The 15000-nt window shown below is 36.7% G+C and overlaps 1 protein-coding gene across 6 annotated transcripts in view; it reads left to right on the forward strand.

Moving 5' to 3' along the window:
• The window catches only part of LOC144960251 (AP-3 complex subunit sigma-2-like), a 63259-nt gene that overhangs the window by 32373 nt on the left and 15886 nt on the right, over positions 1-15000 (forward strand). For 2 of the 6 annotated variants that reach the window (XM_078893279.1, XM_078893280.1), the window contains one exon: positions 8395-8691. The exons of 2 other annotated variants lie outside the window; for them this stretch is intronic. In XM_078893279.1, coding sequence (XP_078749405.1) covers positions 8395-8640 — 246 coding nt within the window. In that variant the 3' untranslated portion in view covers positions 8641-8691. Of the gene's footprint in view, positions 1-1683; positions 1720-8394; positions 8692-12643; positions 12815-15000 lie in introns of all 6 variants that reach the window. 2 more of the 6 variants (XM_078893278.1, XM_078893282.1) reach the window with 2 other exon arrangements.

The following is a 15000-nucleotide window of genomic DNA, read 5'->3' on the forward strand; positions in this document are numbered from 1 at the left end:
TGTACACATGTGTTCAAAATCTGACTCATTTTGGATATCCATTTTACACAGTTGTTCAAAATCTGACTCATTTTGGATATCCATTGTACACATGTGTTCAAAATCTGACTCATTTTGGATATCCATTGTACACATTTATTCAAAGTCTGACTCATTTTGGATATCCATTGTACACATGTGTTCAAAATCTGACTCATTTTGGATATCCATTGTACACATTTACATGGGCTAGGATTGGCAGCAGTGAATATATTCATGCTTCATAGAGAAACCGTCTGAAATTATTTGAACGTAGATCTGTCTACCTGCTGTATTATTCAAAGTAGAACTAGCTAGAACTTCCACAGTGCCCTTCATTCTAAAGAAAAGTTTCTAAGATTTGTATTGATGCTATAGTTAGTTAAATACTCACAGCACTCGCCAGCCGGATGGAACTTACCAATAGCCAAAACTGTGAATAACTTTGAACATTGAAGGTCTGATTGACACAATTGAGTGAGAACTACTCATAAAAATGGACGGCTAAAAACAGAACTTTTTACTATCCCATTTTCTTCCTTTTTATTGGCGCTGATATAACCTAAATGTGTTGCAAGCTCCGTAAACCCCTTAAAAAACAAAACAAAAAAATAATACAGGACAGCGATTTGTTCATCATATTTGTAATGGTGTATTATTATTATTATTACTGAGTTATTGCCCTTTGCAATTGCAGTACCAATATTCAATTTCCATGAACAATACACTGAATTACATTTAATTACTTATAAATAATGTCACAATAGAATATATTGTGTTCGTATCGCTGGCGCTGATATAACCTAAATGTGTTGCAAGCGCCGCCGTAAAACCCGTAAAACCCTTAAAAACAAAAAACAAGTAGCCGTATGGATAGTTAGCTACACGTGTGGTGTGCATTGACTTGATATTACAAGTATTGAAATGGTACATAACAATATTATTTTGTGAACAATTTCATCAGTGTCATTGTCATCTGCATGGAATTGACTGTGTGAATGGGATGGTTGGAATTTTGTTTTTCTGTTTTTCTTTTCAATTTCTCTGCATGTTTTATTTGTTTGATTTCTTTTATTTATTTATTTTTCCTTAATAATCTATGGTGTATATTCTGGCCTCAATAGACATCTCTCTGTCTCTCTCTTTCTCTCTCTCTCTCTCTCTCTCTCTCTCTCTCTCTCTCTCTCTCTATATATATATATATATATATTTCTCACTATCTATCCCTCTCTCTCTCTCTCTCTCTTTCCATTCTTCCTCAAGCGACATATTTGCAGAGGTTTTGCTTTTGAATTAACATAATTTATCCGTAACGCACGTTATTTCGTTCCTTATTTAAAACAATAACAATAACATTGAACTCCACGTATTTCTCTACAATTTTCACTTGAGAAATCAAGCATTTGGTATAGATTCAGATTTATATATATATATATATACTGAATTTTTGTTTTTTTGTTTGCGGCAGCAGGACTGGTGTCAATCATACCACCCTCTCCCCCCTCTCCCTCTCCCCCCTCTCCCTCTCCCCCCTCTCCCTCTCCCCCCTCTCCCTTCCCCCTCTCCCTCTTTTTAAAAAAAATCATATAATCCCACCTTATATATATATATATATATATATATATATATTTTTTTTTTTTTTTTTTTTTGTTTTTTTTTTCCCAGCTTCCAAGTGAAGTGTGGAGATTTCCTCAGGCCGGGGTAAATTCTGTCTCATGCGCTGGCCATTTGAATTTTGTTCACCCTCGCTGTCGCCTTCATAAACTTAACTCACTCGACCCTAACACCGACTATATCCGTAGTTTACCCGGGGTTACTTTTACCCCATGCCTATTTATATATTACATTTTTCTGAGACAAATTTTAGGCGTAGTATCAAAGCTAATGTTTTATAGTTTTTGCATGTTAATGATAGTTGAATAAAACTATCTATGTACATGCTCATTTTTAATACTTTTTTTCCAATTTTGAAAAGCAGCAAAAATCTCTAGGACTAAGTCAGTTAATGTCTTATAACAACCTAAAAAATCACATCACAAAAGTAGACGACGATCACCAAACGAAAATGTTGTTAGAAGTGCTCAATGAAACAAATGATTTGATTGGTCGAGCAGTTGGTTACAACTCTCAATTAAGTTTTTTTGCCGTGATCTTCTTCGTATTCTTTTAAGATAAATTTTTTTCGCCGTTAGTATCCGGCCTTGAGTTAACAACAACAACAACAACAACAGAAAACGAATTGGGCTTTTATGTAGCGCAATATCCACTAAACATGCTCAAAGCATTTTCCAAAAGGCCCAGACCAACAGCAACACATAACATGTAGAACGAGACACGACGCCCGTTAGGCGATATTACAGGGTTGTTGTTATTTGTGTGTGTCTGACAGAGACAATGCTTTTAACGGCCAGGTACTCATTTTACACCTGAATACGGTGAGAGATTATGAGTATAGAGCATTTTCCAAGTAGTTCACTCAAACCCAGGACCTGGGTGGGGATCCTGACCTCCCACAGTGGGCAGGGAGGTACATACACTGTCTTCTATCCCCCTATATCTGGGTGGGGTTCCTGACCTCCTATAGTGGACAGGGAGGCACATGCTGTGTCTTCTATCCCCCAAAATCTGGGTGGGGATCCTGACCTCCTATAGTGGGCAGGGAGGTACATACTGTGTCTTCTATCCCCCTATATCTGGGTGGGGTTCCTGACCTCCCATAGCGGGCAGGGAGGTACATACTGTGTCTTCTATACCCTTATATCTTTTTTCCAACATGTTTTCTGTCTTTGTCTTGGAATGAGGCTACTTGGTTTTGTCCTGGCCCTGGTTGGAGTCCTGGCTGGGAGGGAAACAGTCAAATGCATAGTTATTGTTTTGGGAGATGAAATTTTTTCCTTGTAAATCATCTCTCTGTTATGTACTATTATATTTGTTATTTTGAATGTATAATGTAAGCATTTGAGTGTATTTCTTTTTTTGGGGGGTTTTGTGCTTGTGTCCGGATGAGACTTATAGGTGATCTCAAACTAAGTACATTGGTGGTATGCTCTTGGAATCTACATCTGATCCCTATTTGTTCCCAGTTCCCCTTTGTCTTACTTTTTCTTGGGTGCTTTAATTGTAATTCTAGAACTTTTTACGATCCCATGCTTTTCCTTTTTACTGGCACTGATATAACATAAATGTGTTGCAAGCGCCGTAAAACCCTTAAAAACAAACAAACAATCAAACCCAGGACCTTCCGATCTGAAAGCGGGTGTCATACCACTAGACCACTTTGCCGTGCTTCGTCCTGGCTTTTCCCAGATCCATAGCTGCCACGTGTCTGCTGATCAGGGTTGCCAATTTGGCAGATTTTCTGCCAAATGTCCTTTTTTTTTTGGCAGAATTTGAAGTCGTCTTGCAGAGAAAAAAAAACAGTTTGGCAGATATTTGGCAGATTTTATTTGCCACGTTTTCCATGGCAATTTTTATGCATTAGTGCTTTTTTAAACTTGGGAAATGGAAAAAAAAATGTATGACATCGGCCTTGCGAATTTTTTGTTTAATAAAACTGATGAGTTTTCAAAGAGGGTACTATAAATAGTACGGTTTGGCAGATTTTTGTGGGATTTGGCAGATTTTTTAAATCCAGTTGGCAGAATGCCTGAAAATAATCTGGCAACCCTGCTGCTGATTAGTGGAGATCCACTATTGTGCGGCTATGTGGTCTAATGGTATGACACTCGCTTGCGGATCGGAAGGTCCTGGGTTCGAGCCTCGCGTTCGGCACATAGTTGAGTCCTTGGAGAATGCTCTTTACTCACATTCTCTCACCGTACTCAGGTGTAAAACGAGAACCCGGCCGTTAACAGTGTTGTCTTTGTCCAAACAAAAATTTGTAATATCGCCTAACAGGCGTTATGTCCCGTTCTAAATGTTGCGTGTTGCTGTGGCCAGGGACCCTTTGTAAAGCGCTTTGAGCACATTTAGTGGATATTGCGCTATACAAAAGCTCAAGTTTTTTGGGGTTTTTAAAAATAATATTTTGATTGTTTGCACCATTTCCTTACAGGCATCACATGTTAAGTGTTGCTGTTGGCTATGGGATCCATTATAAAGCGCTTTGAGCATTTTCAATGCATATTGCGCTATGTTTTTTTAAAAAACAAACTCAAATGCCTCTATAGGCTATTCACTCAATCCTAGAGATTTTTGCTACTTTTCAAAATTGGAAAAAATGAGCATGTACATAGATAGTTTTATTCAACTATCATTAACATACAAAAACTGAAAAAACAAAAACATTAGCTTTGATACTACGCCTATAATTTGTTTCATAAAAATGTAATAAATTGGCATGGGGTAAAAGTAATCTAGGGTAAACTACGGATATAGTCGGTGTTAGGGTTGAGTGGGTTAGAAAAAAAGAAAAAGCTCTAAACACAATTCCATAGCTTTGCTGACAGTTCTCTTCTGATGTTTTTACAGACTTTAAAGTGGTCGACTGTTCCATTTTTATTTTAGAAAACAAATCAAAGAAGAATCTACATTGTTTCCTACTTCAGTGCTGATGGTTTTCCTCGGATCCGTGGAAATCCGCGATTTTGGTATCAGGGGAGGAATTTGATTCTTTAAAAAGATGACATTTCCCCCATCTCCCCCTATGAAATGTACTGACATTGAGGGAATTGACCCCTAGATAACCACGCCTCTCGGACAGTTGTCATAATGTAAACAATGTCAGTGATTGTGAAACATAGTGAACTACGCATGTTTTTACTATTGATGGCATGTGTCTAAGTAAAATACCCACTGTTCTACCACCCGATCAATAGAACCAACACAGAAAACTATGTGTAAATATAAACGTTTATAATATGATCGAGAAAATCGTGTGATAACTAGTCACCCATCTGGCGGAATAAAAACAATAACAATGATCAGAGAAAGGTCCATTTCATTCACGTTATTGTTTATAAACAACCAACTATGTTTGTCCGAGCACGTGTGAGGGTGTGTCACAAATTCCATGTTTTGATTGGTCAAAAATCGACTGGTTAATTGATGTGTGATGGAACAAATAGATGCAGTTTCCCAGTCTATTGCAGGGATTAGCTAGAGTGTCAATTATAGTCTGTCATCTCTATTGCAGGGATTAGCTAGAGTGTCAATGATAGTCTGTCATCTCTATTGCAGGGATTAGCTAGAGTGTCAATGATAGTCTGTCATCTCTATTGCAGGGATTAGCTAGAGTGTCAATGATAGTCTGTCATCTCTATGGGGTCAATGCAGTAAAAATGGAGCTTAAAAGCAGCCGTTCAAGATTTTCCTCCTTTTTCACTTTTTGTCACCATCAGCACTGCTACTTGAACCAATTCCCCTTTGTCTTTTCTTTTTTTCGCTAGTTTAATTGTAATTCTGGAATTTTTTCCTATCCCATTTTCTTCCTTTTTTACTGGCGCTGATATGACCTTAAAGTGTTGCAAGCACCATAAAACCTTTTTGAAAACAAAATAAACAAGTTTTCAAGTAGGCAGGTCTTCCTTAAGGTAACGAAGGCTACGGCTTATCACAGGCTATGTGCGGCTATGCGGTCTAGTGGTATGACACTCGCTTTCAGATCGGAAGGTATTGGGTTTGAGCCTCTCTCGCTTGGCCCATAGTTGAGTCCTTGAAGAAGGCCCTTTACTCACATTCTCTCACCATACTCAGGTGTAAAATGAGTACCTGGCCGTCAACAGTGTTGTCTCTGTCCGAAAAATTGTAATATCGCCTAACAGGCATCATGCACTGTCCTACATGTTAAATGTTGCTGTTAGCTAGGGACCCCTTGTAAAGCGCTTTGAGCACCTTAAGTGGATATTGCGCTCTATAAAAGCTCAATTTTTTAAAATGACAGGCTATGATTTATCACAGGCTACGGCTTATCACCCCCATGTCTTTTCTGTTCTGGCTCTGGAGTTTGACTTATATGTGACCCATCGTCTCAAAACGGTATTATGTCGGAACAAACCAGATGCTTAAAAGCCGAATTTAATGTTAAAACTGGTCAAAAATATAAATTGTTGGCATTAGCACCCTAAAATGTGGTATCCATTCTCTTCAATAAAACATACAAACTCAACACAAGTCTGATATTTCTGGCTATAAATTCAATTTTCAACATCTTAACCATCCCGACTTAATACCGTTTTGAGGCGAATGGTCACATATTTGCTGTTGTCTTGGGCAGCACAGCTTTGCAGTCTTGTGGTCTTCACTCTCAGCTTGTAACCCATAGGTCCTTGGTTCTAGTCCTTGTTGCATACCTGCCAACCCTTCCTATTTTTGGTGGAATCATTTCCTATTTTCACTCTTCCATTTTGTACTATTCCGTCATTGTTTTGGGTTTTTTGTTGTTTTTTTGTTTGTTTGTTTTTTTTTTAGTTGTTTATCTCTTTTAGTGGAAATTCTATGACTGTGTGTTCTTCAGCAGTGGCCTGACTTTTTAGTGGCTTCAGACTTTCCTCTGAGAATTGTCGGCCTGGATACGATTCTTTCTATTCAAACTCGCTTTTGGGTTGGAAGGTCCTGGGTTTGAACCTTGCACTCGGCACATAGTTGAGTCCTTGGAGAAGGGTCTTTATAATAATAATCATATATTTATACAGCGCCTCACCATACTCAGGTGTAAAATGAGTACCTGACCATTAACAGGGTTGTCTCTGTCCTAAAAAAATTGTAACATCACTCAACAGGCATCGTGTCCCGTCCTAAATGTTAAATGTTGCTGTTGGCCACGGACCCCTTTAAAGCACTTTGAGCACATTCAGTGGATCTTGCGCTTTATAAAAGCTCAATTTTTTTTAATTTTCAACTACAACTGTTTTGACCATCCCATTTCTGTGACGATTATGACTTGAAAGTTTGTTTTTTTACCAATCGCTCTAGAAATATAAAGTTGCCCTGCATTCCTAGTGTTAAACATCATTTTAGAATTCAAAATCTTTTCACTGAGCAGTTTTTGATTTTGATTTTGGAAAAGTTACAGAATAATCGTCGGCCATCTTCACTCGTTTCTGCCCTCAACTACAAAACTGCGGAACAACTCGGGTTAGATCCCGGGAAAAGAAATGTGGATACTGAGCTGATCATGTCTTTACAACAATGGATTGGCTTTTTGATTTCAACAATGGATTGGTTTTTTGATTTCTTGGAGACCATTTTCTTTTCACCTTTATTTCATACCACTTTGGTGAAACGTTTATGTGAATTTTCCAGTTGCGTAAGTTTAGTTTTATCAAAGTATTTTAATTATTTGTGAATTTTCCAGTTGCGTAAGTTTAGTTTTATCAAAGTATTTTAATTATTTGTGAATTTTCCACACCAACAAGTAGTTGAGAATTTTAAAGATTTTATTATTATTCCTATTGGAGCAGGTGTTGTTGATTTGTTCACAACTCGTTTTCTCTTTTTAAGACTTGTAAAATCGTCTTGAGAATAAAGAAAATAAAAAAACAACCAAAATCTTGAGCTTTTATACAGTGCAATATCCACTCAATGTGCTCAAAGCGCTTTACAATGGGTCCCTGACCAACAGCAACATGAGACGATGATGCCTGTTAGGCGATATTACAATTTAAAAAATTTTTTTCTGACAGTGACAATGCTGTTCAAGACCAGGTACTCATTTTACACCTGAGTACAGTGAAAGAGAATGTGAGTAAAAATTATTTTCCAAGGACTCACCTATGCGCCGAAAGAGGCTCGAACTCGGAACCTTTTGATCCAAAAGCGAATGTCATACCGCTTATCCACATAGCAGCAATGTTTGTTGTTTTTGTTTGGGTTTTTTTGGGGTTTTGTTTGTTTGTTTTTGTTATACTTAATGATATTACATCTTTTTGGGTTTTTAAAAAAAAGTTTGTATCCAAATTTTGGATTAATTAGTCGTAAAATTTATTTTAAGAAAACAAACTTTGTGTTATCAATGTTGGGAGGTTAGTAACTGTATTCATATGTTGTATAAATCTTACATAGGGATTGACTCGAAATATTTCAGTATCCAAGTATTATTTTAATTTAATGAAGAATTTTGTTGTAAAGAAATAACATTTTTGTGTGTTTTTTAAAGTTGGCTGTTAAGTTTGGGTACCTTTAAGTTTATCAATTATATGAATATTACTTAAGCACAGGTTGACTCGAAGTTTTTGCTTATTCAGTACCCAAAAATTAGAATAATTTATATTCAAGAATTATTTTTTAAAAAATCTTTTCGTGTTATTAAAATCGACTTTTACCTTAATTACATATTCATTTTTTGGGTTAAATTTTGATAATTGAGATTGTTTTCCTTTGCTGGTTATTTTAAATTCCACAATGTGATTGACATTATCATTTCATTTCCCCATTCAGAAGTTAGACCTTCCATTCAACTTGCACCCTGCCATAGCCAGCAGCAAGCAGAAGTTAACCCAGTATTGGCGTATCCGCGTCTTGGGGAGATCCCCAGAGGAGACACAGGCCGTCGACAGCAGCAACAACGGGGGGCTCAGCCCAGGCAAAGAGTTTAACAACAGTAACCACAATTCCCACAATTCCAGCACCAGCACCATCGGGGAGTCGCCTTCTTCGGCTTCAGACATAACTCTGCTCAAATAAGCGAGGAGGTGTCGGTGTTGTTGTGCATTGTGCAATCGTTTGCTGTTTATGGTAGGAAATCTCAAAGCTGTCACTACGTACTTATCATCATATCGGCTTTGGAGAGCAAGTTTATTTCAATCTATCGCTGAAAACTGCTACTACTGTTGCCATTGCTGTTGCTGCTGTTGCTGCTGCTGCTAAAGAAGATTGTATAAAAGCTAAAAATGCCTAAAGACCGTATATTGTATATATATTTATATATGGCCGCTGCTCCTTTTTGTTTCATTTTCTCTTTTTCCTTCTTTTTCTATTTTTTTTTTTTTTTTTCTTCTTTTAAAATCTGAAAATGCAACTAACAGTCCCATTAGAGCGATTTGACACCAAGTAAAATTGTTTAGAGAAAGCTGCCACATTTATTCATTATTTCAATCATTTTAAAAACAAAATATTTAATCTTTTTTTTCTAACGACTGGCTTTTTTTGTATGTTAGATTCATAATCACCCATTTCACGTCTGCTCTTAATTCTTATGATCAATACGCTCATATTTGATAAAGAAGGTCGTAAAGAATCAAAAATATGTGCCTAATGATCATATAATACGGCCACTTCTCACTTTTTTGTTACCTTTCATTTTCTAATTCTTTTTATTTATTTATTTAATTATTTATTTATATATTTATTTATTTATTTAAAATCTGAACTAACAGCCTCAGTAGTGAGACCAAATTGACCCCAATTGAAATAGGACAGAGGTGGCCGCTGAATTTTATTTAAAAATAAGGTCAAACTTCTCTTTTTCTATTTCTTTCTTTTATTTGTAGTAAAAGATTCCAGCACGCCAGGAATCCTAACAACTGTCTGGCGTTGTGAGTGGATTCCTACACATCCGTATCAGATCAGAGGATGATTTTTATCGATTTATTTATCTATCTATCGCTCGAGACAATGTTGTAGAAGTTGATTATAATTATACTTGAAATGTTTTATAAATAGCTCCTTTTATCAAAAAGTTGAGCACTTTTATTTCATGGTTTTTGTTTTATCTATCTATCTATCTATCTATCTATCTATCTATCTATCTATCCATCCATCCATCCATCCATCCATCCATCCATCCATCCATCCATCCATCCATCCATCCATCCATCCATCCATCCATCTATCTATCTATCTATCTATCTATCTATCTATCTATCTATCTAGGTATAATAGTATTTGACTCACAGGCACACACAAACTCATGCAATATTTACATACATTCTCTCTCTCTCTCTCTCTCTCTCTCTCTCTCTCTCTCTCTCTCTCTCTCTCTCTCTCTCTCTCTCTCTCTCTCTCTCTCTCTCTCTCTCTCTCTCTATCTCTGTCTCTCTCGTTCTCTATATCTCTCTCTCTACCACTTTCTCTCTACCACTCTCTCTCTCTCTCTCTCTCTCTCTCTCTCTCTCTCTCTCTCTCTCTCTCTCTCTCTCTCTCTCTCTCTCTTTCTACCTCTCTCTCACTGTAAATCAAGACCCCTTTTCTCATAGACAACCCGACCGTGCCAAATATATCTATGCTATCTGTGTCTGATCTCTAAGAAGTGATGTATCGTTTTCGTCATCGGCTGAAGAAGGGTTTTGAGCCCAAAACATTCCGTGTTGGATATTTTGTTATTTAGGGGGGGGTTTAAAGCTTCATTGAATCTTATTCACTGGTGTCATAGTTCCCTCGCCGTTGTGTTGTGTTGTACCTGTTGAATCGCATGCACCCTGAACCCCACTGAAAATTTTGTTTTCCTTTTCTCTTTTTATTCCTATATATATATATATATATATATATATATATATATATATATATATATATATATATATATATATATATATATATATATATATATATATATATATAGTATGCGCTTGGCTAAGAAGCTCACAACATTGCCATCCGAAAGTATAACAGACCAACACACAAACTCTGTGTAACCATGAACTTTTATAGTCTGGTTAATACAGTTTAGTGAGAACAACTCACAAACGCAGATGGCAAAAACAATAACAAAGGCCTGAGTGACGTCATCTTCGAACTATCTATATATATATATATTTAAAAAAAATATTCTAGCTTATATAAACTCCATAAATTTGAGGTGATGAAGGGATCTACAGCCATTCCCTATTTGTACCATTCCCCTTTGTCTTACCTTTTCCTGCTGGGTGGGGTTCCTGACCTCCCATAGTGGGCTGGGAGGCACTTACTGTGTCCTCTATGCCCTTATATCTGTTTTCCAACACGCTTTCTGTCTTTGTCTTGGAATGAGATTACTTGGTTTTGTCCAGGCCCTTGTCGGATACCCTAGTTGGGAGGGAAATAGTCAAATGTATAGTTAGAGTTTTGAGAGATGATAGTTTTTTTCCTTGTAAATCATCTCTCTGTTATGCATTGTATTATGTTTGGTTTACATATTATATATAGATGTTAGTTTTTTTTGTTTTGTTTTGTGAGTGTGTTGGTTTTTGGGGTTGTTTTTTTTATTTAGTTCTCTTCTTGTTTTTTGTTTTTGTTTTTTGCTTTTCTTGTCTTTTATTTGCCCCCCCCCCCCTTTTTTTTTCCTGTTTAGAAAAAAAAAATTCTGAATAAAGCTAATAATAATGATAATAATAATGATAATAATAATAATAATAATAATAATAATAATAATAATAATGATAATAATAATAATAATGATAATATTAATAATAATAATAATAATAATATTATTATTATTATTATTATTGTTATTATTATTATTATTATTATTATTATTATTATTATTATTATTATTATTATTATTATTATTATTATTATCAATATTTATTTATTTATTTATTAATTTATTTTTTTTATTTAATTTTTTGGGGGGGTTTTTTTTGGTCATATTTAGGAAATTGTCTGGAATTGCGCCTTGCACGTGTCATGGTGACATTTTATTGACTAGCAAATTGACTCATTCAATCCTAGGGATTTTTGCTACTTTTCAAAGTTGGAAAAAAATGTGTTAAACATGAGCATGTACATGGATAGTTTTATTCAACTATCATTCACGTGTAAAAACTATAAAATTTTTATCTTCGATACTACGCCAAAAATTTGTCTCAGAAAAATGTAATAAATAGGCATGGGGAAAAAGTAACTCCTGGTAAACTACGGATATAGTCGGTGTTAGGGTTGAGTGAGTTAAAACAATAAACAGGAAAAATAAATCCCTGCATCTAGATTGTATTCTACAACAGTCCAAACACATTGTGCGCTGTTTTGGGGCATGGTGGAGGTGCGTGGTAGTTAGGGTGGCCTGTTTTCGTTCTTTTAAAAGCTGGAAGTGAAGTGAGTAGGAAAGTGACAGAAGACAACAGAGGGGGGCTCGAACCCGGGACCTTATTGGTACATGGTGCGACAACTCCGCCTGGCCGGGGAGATCGTGATTCTACCGTATGGGCCATCCACAAGTGGTAGAGTCACAATCTCCCCGGCCAGGCGGAGTTGTCGTACCAGTAAGGCAGCGGGTTCGACCCCCCATCTCCGCAGCGAAGTTTTTATTCTCTCTTGCCTTCTTGCACTTTTCTACTCTCTTCATTTCGTGTTGTTATCAACACGAGTGCCTGCTCCACTCACTTCTCTGAATTTGAAAAGGTTGGACGCGTTGGTTACGGTGCTCGATCATGGAAATTTATTATTGAAATTCATCATTGGTCATTGTTGGGATGAGTACCAGGTGACCATGTTGGCAGTTCTGGTAGCCGAGCCGAATATTCATCTTAACTACGCCACTACCACATCATCTCATTCATCTGTGGTGTTTCATTCATCCTGTTTTGTTGATAAAGGGGAAACCTGAAACGTTCATTTGATCTGTTTTTGTAATTAAATTGAAGCTTACATTCAACTTCACGTTATTATTTATATCTTTCATTCATTGCCCATTATGATATAACGCTACCACCATGGCCTGTTGTATCCTTACCACCCCCTTTCTTGTTATATTTGGACTGACCCGTTCTTGCAGGCAAGGGAGAGAATTCTGGGGCCACTCCATAAGATAGGAGGCGATGCTGGAATATACGGTAAAGTTGGCGGGCTTGAACGATTTGGCATTTCCACCAGGGCTCACGCTGCTGGTCAACCAAGAATGTGACTGACTCTGGGCTTTTTCTAGACGGATGAGGAGAGGATCGGGGTACCTATCGTGTGATGTGTGTGTGAGATTTGATGGATGCTGTCTTGCTATTATTATATTTACATTGAAATGAAGGAGAAGAGTGACTGTTCTTTGCTCTGTTCGACCCCCTGACCTCCAAACGGTTTTATGTCCGGATCATTAACCCCCTCAATCCTAGAGATTTTTGCTACTTTTCAAAATTGGAAAATGTCAATTAAAAATGAGCATGTGCATAGATAGTTTTATTCAACTATCATTAATGTGTAAAAACTAAAAAAACATTAGCTTTGATACTACACCTATTATTATTTCTCATAAAAATGTAATAAACAGGTATGGGGTAAAAGTAACCCCGGGTAAACTACGGATAGTCGGTGTTAGGGTTGAGGAAGTTAAGAGATAGAGAGATCCTAAAATTTGAATTTACAGCAAGAAATCTCAGACTTGTGTTGAGTTTGTATGTTTTATTGAGGAGAATGAATATCATATTTGTGACCCTTCGTCTCAAAACAGGATGGAGCAGATGCTAAAAAGTCAAATTATAGTCAAACTGGTCATAATTATAAAACGTTGGTATTTAGCACAATAAAATATGATATTCCTTCTCCTCTATAAAACAAATACACTCAACTTAAGTCTGATATTTCTGGCTACAAATTCAATTTTCAGCATCTTAGTCATCCCGACTTAATACCGTTTTGAGACGAGGGGTCACAGTTTAGTTTGCTGAATACCATGATTTTATCTTTCATTGAGGAGAATTAACCCTCTCCGTACCAACTATAGGAAAATCGTCACGTTCGTTACGATACAACCAACTAACCAACCAACCGTATTCTTATTCAAAATTCTTAATTTGTGTATTGTTGTGCTGACGAAGGGTTTGTACCCGAAATGCCCATTGTCTGTATCGTCCCCACTCGCGAAGCCTGTCCATTTCCCACTCCTCATCATGAGTGTTTTGTTTTCATTCGATCTTTCTTTCGTGATTGAATGAATTAGAATGAGACAGAGTCTTATTGGAATCAATCACTCTTTGAATTCAACCCTTTGGAGTCGACTCAAGGCTAATGTGGAACTAACCGATTAAAATAATAATTTTTCTTCTTCTTCTCCGTTTGCTCCTGGTGAACAGTCATTAAGATTAAGGGATTTATTTATGTGTTATGTAGAAGGGGAAACACTCGGTGTTGTCCTCTACTGTTACACTGCAGCAACAGCTGTTTCATAGATTTAGCTTCATTATATATATATATCTTCAATTGGCTGTTTGTTTCAATCTAGAAAATACACATACACACACACACACACACACACACACACACATATATATATATATATATATATATATATATATATATATATATATATATATATATATATATATATATATATATATATATATATATATATATATATATATATATATATATATATATATTTATATGTGTGTGTGTGTGTGTGTGTTCTAGATTGAAACAGTCTATCAAAGTTTACTTTCCAGTGAGAAACGGTTTTCTTTGATGCTCTGCCTTCAAAGTGACTTTGCACAATTATTGATTTCTATACGTAGTATTATTCTCGGGTGAGAGAACGATTTGAATGTTTCTACTCGTGTCCACATTTGCCTTGTCGTATGCTCCAATGGAATTCCCAGCGTGTGTGTGGTGTGTGTGCATGTGTGTGTGGTGTGTGTGTGTGTGTGTGGTGTGTGTGCGTGTGTGTGTGTGTGTGTGTGGTGGCAATACCGAAGCAATGTCTTATCACTCAGCCTTGCGCATGATCAAGTTCTCGTATCACTCAAGTGTATATTGCATTGAGTTAGGTATATAGTATTGCGGCGTCTGGATCCGAGCTTGCTGATTTCCAGCACAATTCTGCAATACGGTACAACACACGACATGCCCGAGATGGGTGGGTGGGTGACGAAATGTATTGGTTACTCGGTTACCCCCCACCCCCACCCCGTGATCATCGAATTTCGGCAAGCTCGGATTCCATCCAGCACGCTGCTTGGCATTTCCAGGCACCGTGCTCGATTCCAGCCAGTACTGTATATTTTAACTCATTACACATTACAAGAGCAATGAGCACCCCAAGCTTGTCACTAAATTTGCTTCTTCTCCTCTCCTGATATGCATATGTATATATAATGTGTGTGTATATATATATATATATATTGATTCCTGTCTGCTCTCCTAACA

This window comes from Berghia stephanieae, chromosome 15 (genome assembly GCF_034508935.2).
Source record: "Berghia stephanieae isolate SIO BIC M18660-M18661 chromosome 15, UCSD_Bste_1.3, whole genome shotgun sequence".
Taxonomy (NCBI): domain Eukaryota; kingdom Metazoa; phylum Mollusca; class Gastropoda; order Nudibranchia; family Aeolidiidae; genus Berghia; species Berghia stephanieae.